This window comes from Temnothorax longispinosus, chromosome 10 (assembly GCF_030848805.1).
Source record: "Temnothorax longispinosus isolate EJ_2023e chromosome 10, Tlon_JGU_v1, whole genome shotgun sequence".
NCBI lineage: Eukaryota > Metazoa > Arthropoda > Insecta > Hymenoptera > Formicidae > Temnothorax > Temnothorax longispinosus.
Genome location: NC_092367.1, coordinates 9,148,262 through 9,154,039, shown reverse-complemented (window position 1 = coordinate 9,154,039; position 5,778 = coordinate 9,148,262). Strand labels below are relative to the sequence as shown.

General features: G+C 36.0%; 1 protein-coding gene across 1 annotated transcript; it reads left to right on the top strand.

The window, feature by feature from the left end:
• Positions 1-1,195: 1,195 nt before the first annotated feature.
• LOC139820839 (uncharacterized) lies at positions 1,196-4,761 on the top strand. The gene has a single exon (XM_071791402.1). The coding sequence runs from the start codon at positions 1,896-1,898 to the stop codon at positions 4,434-4,436; it is 2,541 nt and encodes an 846-aa protein (XP_071647503.1). The 5' UTR covers positions 1,196-1,895; the 3' UTR covers positions 4,437-4,761.
• Positions 4,762-5,778: the final 1,017 nt, after the last annotated feature.

The window sequence follows — 5,778 nt, the reverse complement described above, 5'->3', positions numbered from 1 at the left end:
TAGAAGAGAAGAGGCGTCAGTTACTTGGCAACGCCGCATGAGTTCTCACGCGTGAATTTTTTAGATGTTATTATATAATATTTTGTATACATATAAACATCTTTTTAACCACGCCGAATACAAGTTGAGCACGACTGGAGCCGGAGAACGTCCTTAAGCAGAAAAATCGGAAATTGTGTAAAATCGACCTCGAATTGTGTAAGATACGACCTCCCGAAAGATATCAGTCGATATGTGAAAAATATATTTCTTGATTAAATTAATAAATTAAAATTTAAGAAATTAATAATAAAATAAAAATTAATTTTATAAACTGAAATTTAAAATATTAGATATTAATTAAAATTTAAAGAAAAATAAAAATTATAGTCAATAATTTTATAAATTATAATTTAAAAATATTTCCGTAACATTCTTTGTAGTGTGTGTGGAGATGGGTATAGTATCGGTATTGTTAAATTGATTATATCAATTTAATTATGTGATTGTACGTTTCAGTTTCAGACTGCGTTTCAAGATTGAAAGTACGGCGCGTGTAGTTGACGAAACGAATTTAAAGAATATACTTTTAAAATTCGCACGAAAAATTGTTACTATATAAGTGAACAAAATTCAGCCTGACCGTATTTGGCAGTTTAATTTGATGAAAATATTAATTTTATGAAATTACCAGGAAAATTATATAAAAGTTTATTTTAGAAATTTTAATTAATATATACAAACATGAACCTTTCCTACACGACGGTATAAATAATAAATATAATTAATTGAATAAGTTTGGTTACCGACCGAGTAAGTATAAGGAGAAGCACGCATGTCATTTGCATAAATTCATTAGAAGTTTTCTGCCGTGATATCGCCTTAGGGCGACTCTGTTTTCAGACAGTTGCATGCGCAAAGTGCAATAGGGCAGAGAGAAAAGAAGGCAAGCAGAGCGGAGGAAGCGGAAGGAAGATTGTCGAATAGCTGTTGCGGCGGCAATTTGGAGGTTAGGAGAGGCCCGGAGAATGGAGAAAGGACATAGGAAATAAAAATCGGGTGTTTAGAGACACGAAAAGGAAAGCATGGAGACAGGAGAAATACTGAAGGAAATACTGACCAAATTGGAGGATCAAGAGAAAGAAAGAAAGAAAAATAAGGAGGAACTGATGAAAGAGATACAAGATGTGAGAGAAGAATACAGAAAAAGCGAAACGATATGGGAGAAGCTGAAAACCGGTATAGAAAAAAGAGTAAAACAGCTGGAGGAGAGAATGGAGGAGGCGGAGAAGAGGAGAGAGGGAGGAAAGGAGTACAATGAGCTGTTAAAGAAAATGAAGGAGATAGAAAGAAAAAACGAATTAGAAGAAAGGAAAAAAAGAAGAAATAATATAATAATAAAAGGAGCGGAAATTGAAGACGGAGGTGAGAGAAGAGAGAAGATTGGAAAGCTGCTAAAAGAAATCACCAAAAAAGAAGTAGAAGTGGACGAGGTACAAATAATCGGCAGACGAGAAAACAAAATGACACTAGTAAGGATGAATAGGTGGGAGGACAAGAGAGAGATAATGATAAACAGAAAGAAGATGGGGATAGAGAAAAAGATATACATAGATGATGACATGACAGTAACGGAGAGAAAAATTCAAGGAAAATTATGGAGTATAGTGAAGGAGGAGAGGGAGAAAGGGAAAAGAGCAACATTAGGATACCAAAAAATATGGATAGACGGCCACGAAAAGAAATGGAATGAAAGCGAAGAAAAACTGGAAGATGGAAGAAGATTTCAAAGAGAACAAGAAGGAAAGGAGACTGGAAGAAAATGAGAAAATGAGAAGACTGTACGAAGGAGAAGAGGAGGAAAAAGGAGAAGAACGGAAGGAAAGAAGAAGCGGATAGCAGAAGAGCAAAGAGGAATGACAGTAGGCTTCTGGAACATAGCGGGACTAAAAGGGAAAAATGAAGGGTTTTGGAAGGTAGTGGAAGAGTGGGACATAATAACACTCTTAGAAACATGGGTAGAAGAAAAAGAGTGGAGCAAAGTAAAAAAAATAATGCCAGAAAGATATGTATGGAAATGCCAACCAGCGACAAGAGAAAAGAAAAGAGGAAGAGCAAGAGGAGGGATAATTACCGGAGTAAGAAAAGGGCTCAAAGTAGAAGGAAGAATAGAGAGAGAAGAGGAAGGAATAGTGGAAAGAATTGTAAGAACAAAAGAGGGAGAATGGAAGATTATTAGTGTATACGTAAATAATGACATTGACAAAAAAATAAGATTAATAAAAGAATATACGAACGAAGGAGGCATAGGAGAGCGAATAATAATAGGAGGCGACTTTAATGCAAGAACAGGGGAAAAAGGAGGAATTATGGACATCTTTGGAGAAGAAAGAAAATCAAAAGACAAAGAAATAAATGCAGAAGGAAAAAAACTGATAGAATTTCTGGAAGAAGAAGGGCTAGGAATACTAAATGGAACTAAGGGAGATAAAGAAGGAAAGTTCACCTTTACCGGAGAGAGAGGAGAGACAGTAATAGACTATATAATAGGAAATCAGGAGCTATGGGAAAGAACAGAAGAGGTAAGAATTGGAGAGCAGATAGATTCAGACCACCAATATGTAGCACTAGAAATAGCGGAGGAAATAGAAGAAAGAAAAAGGGAGGAGAAGAAAACGAAAAAAGTAATGAACTGGTCTAAAGAAGCTGTAGAAAGATATAGAGAAAAGATCGAAGAAAAAACCATAGATGGAGTGAACCCGGAGGAGCTCATGGAAGAAATAAAAAATGCAGTAACAAGGGCGGTAAGCTGGAAAGAAATTAGAATAGACAATAAAGCGAAGAGAAAAAATAAATGGTGGGACGGACAGTGTGTGGAACTAAGAAGAGAAGCAAAAGAGAGGCTAAGAAAGTGGAAAAAAGGGGAAGAAGAAAAAGCAGAATATATAAAGAAGAGGAAAGAATACAGGGAAATGATAAAAGAAAAAAAAGAGAAGGAAAAAGAAAGAATTATAGAAGAAGCAAGGAACGCAAAAAATAAAAAAGAGGTATGGAGATTCATAAATAGAGAAAGGAAACATAGAAAGGAAATGAATGAAGAAATAAGCGAGGAACAATGGAACGAGCATTTTAAGAAGTTACTAGGAGGCGTAGGAACGAAGCAGGAGACGGCAAAGGAAAAACAAGAAACAGGAGATAGTTGCGAAAATCAAGAAGGAATAAGAAGAGAGGAGGTAGAAGAAATAATAAAGGAGATGAAAAATAGAAAAGCAGCAGGAGCGGATGGAATGCCAAACGAGGTATGGGCAAACGGAGGAAGCAGATTAAAGGAAGCAATATGGAAGATATGTGACATGGCATGGAGAAAAGGGGAAATGATAGAAGACTGGAATGAAGGAATAATTGTTCCCATAGTAAAGAAAGGGGAAGGAAAAGAAGCAGGAGACTACAGAGGTGTAACACTGATGAACACGAGCTACAAAATATACGCAGCTATTTTAGCCAAACGACTAGAGAAGGAGATAGAAGAGAAGAAGCTAATACCGGAGACGCAAACAGGATTCAGGAAAGGAAAAGGAACGATAGAAAATATATACACATTAAACTATGTAATAGGAAGAGCGATTAGCAAGGAAAGAGGGAAGTTAGTGGCAACATTTATAGATCTGAAGGCAGCATTTGACTCAGTTGATAGGGAAATATTATGGAAGGTAATGGAGAAGAATGGAATAAGCAAAAGACTGAGAGATAGAATTAAAGAGCTGTATAAAGAAACAAAAAGCGTGATTAGATGTAATGGAGAAAAAGGACCGTGCTTTTGGACAGTAAACGGCGTAAGGCAGGGATGCCCTCTGAGTGCGCTACTATTTATATTGCTGCTGGCAGACTTGGAGGAGGTAATGAGAAAAGGGCAGGAGGGAGGGGTAGTTATAGGAGATACAAAAATATGGACGTTTGCATACGCGGATGACATAGTGGCAATTGCAGAGAGAGAAGAGGAAATGAAGCAAATGATAAGGAGGTTAGAAAAATACTTCGACAAAAGGAAACTAACAGTGAATGTTGGAAAAACAAAAGTCATGAGATTCAGGAAAGGAGGAGGTAGAGCCAAAGAAGTTGAATGGAAGTGGAAAGGAGAACAAATAGAGGAGGTAAAAGAATTTTGCTACTTAGGATACATATTTCAAAGAAACGGAGGACAAGAAGCACACATAAAAGAGAGAGTAAGAAAAGCCACAGTTGCAATGAGGCAAGTATGGGGAATAGGAAAAAGAATTTTTGGAGGAGACTGGAAAAGAAGAATGAAACTCTTTGACTCGCTGGTGGCAAGTGTGGCGATGTATGGAGCAGAAGTATGGGGATGGAAGGAAAGAAAGAATATAGAGAGGATACAAGAGAGGTTTATAAGATGGACGTTAGCATTAGATTGGTGCACGCCGGGTTATATGATAAGATAAGAGGCTAAAAGAATTAAGATGAGAACAAAAGCGGCTAAAAGAGCAATGAGATACGAAGAAAAACTAGAAAACGGAGGGGGAAACGAAATAGCAAGAGCATGCTGGAAGGAAATAAAGAAGGACGTAAGGAAAGAGAAGTCAAAATGGGAAGTAGAACGTAGAAAGTTTTACGAGTGTAGAGGATATGCAGCGGAAGAGATAGAAAGGAAAAGAGAAGAAGGGTGGAGTAGCATAGAAGAGATAGAAGGTAGAGATAGAGACATACAAGTACAGGAGATAGACGAAAAGATAAGAGAATCAAAATATAACAGATGGTACAAAGAGATAGCAGAAATCGGAAGACCTGAGTATCTGGAAAGAGGAGGAAAAGAAAAATCGGTAACAAGGATAGCAAGATTCAGACTAGGAAACGAGATGCGTGGTGGGAGGTACTGGGAATCAGAAGAGAAAAGAAGTTGCAGAGTATGCGAGGCAGAGGAAGAAACTTGGGAGCATACGCTGGAGAGATGCGCGAGGGAGGGGGGCGATGACATGGGAGGGGGAATGGGGGAGAGAGTAAGAAAAATTTTGAATGGCAATGGAGAGGGAGAGAGATGGATGGTGAAGTTGGAGGAGAGAAGAGAAAAACGAAATACAGAGACAGAAAACTGTTAAAGCTATAATATTTTGCTCTGTTTGTTGGATTATGAAAATGTATAATGTCTATAGGTATGATATATGTATGTGTAACCATTTCAAGTCGAAAGGCAGAAATAAATATATTCTATTCTATTCTAATTGAATAAGTTTATTAAAGAAGCATCGCGAATTAAAATATTTATCCTTTATTTGTTCTTAAAAGAAATTTCTTATGTCATTTATGATTAAAAATATATAATTGATGCATGATTATTAACACCGAGATTAACACAGAATCCTATTGCGTCAAGAAGTTGCAACTATAATACATATACCATTCAGAATTTATGAATTACTTTTTAATTATGTATTTGAAGTTAAAGGTTTTTTTTAAATAACCGCAATATTAATCGGATGGCAAAGTTAATTAAAAATAGCGGATATTAAACATAAAAATGATATAATTTTTACTTTTGACATCCGGCCGCTATATGGCTCCGACATTTTGAATTTATCAATTGAATTTAACATCAGATTAATATTTAGCAACCTAAAAAACTCTTAAATTTAAATAACAAAAAATTTCATAGTTTTTTAATTAATCGTCTATGCGTAAGTCGCAACTTTGATGCAATAGACTCTATGTTAATCATCAATATCTTTTTAACTACAATTGACATAACAAATTTCTTTTAAGGGCTGAAAGTTTTAACAATTAATTAAC

Bases quoted from the DNA above. Each gene is read 5' to 3' on its own strand.
- LOC139820839 (XM_071791402.1), top strand. From the start codon at position 1,896: ATGACAGTAGGCTTCTGGAACATAGCGGGACTAAAAGGGAAAAATGAA.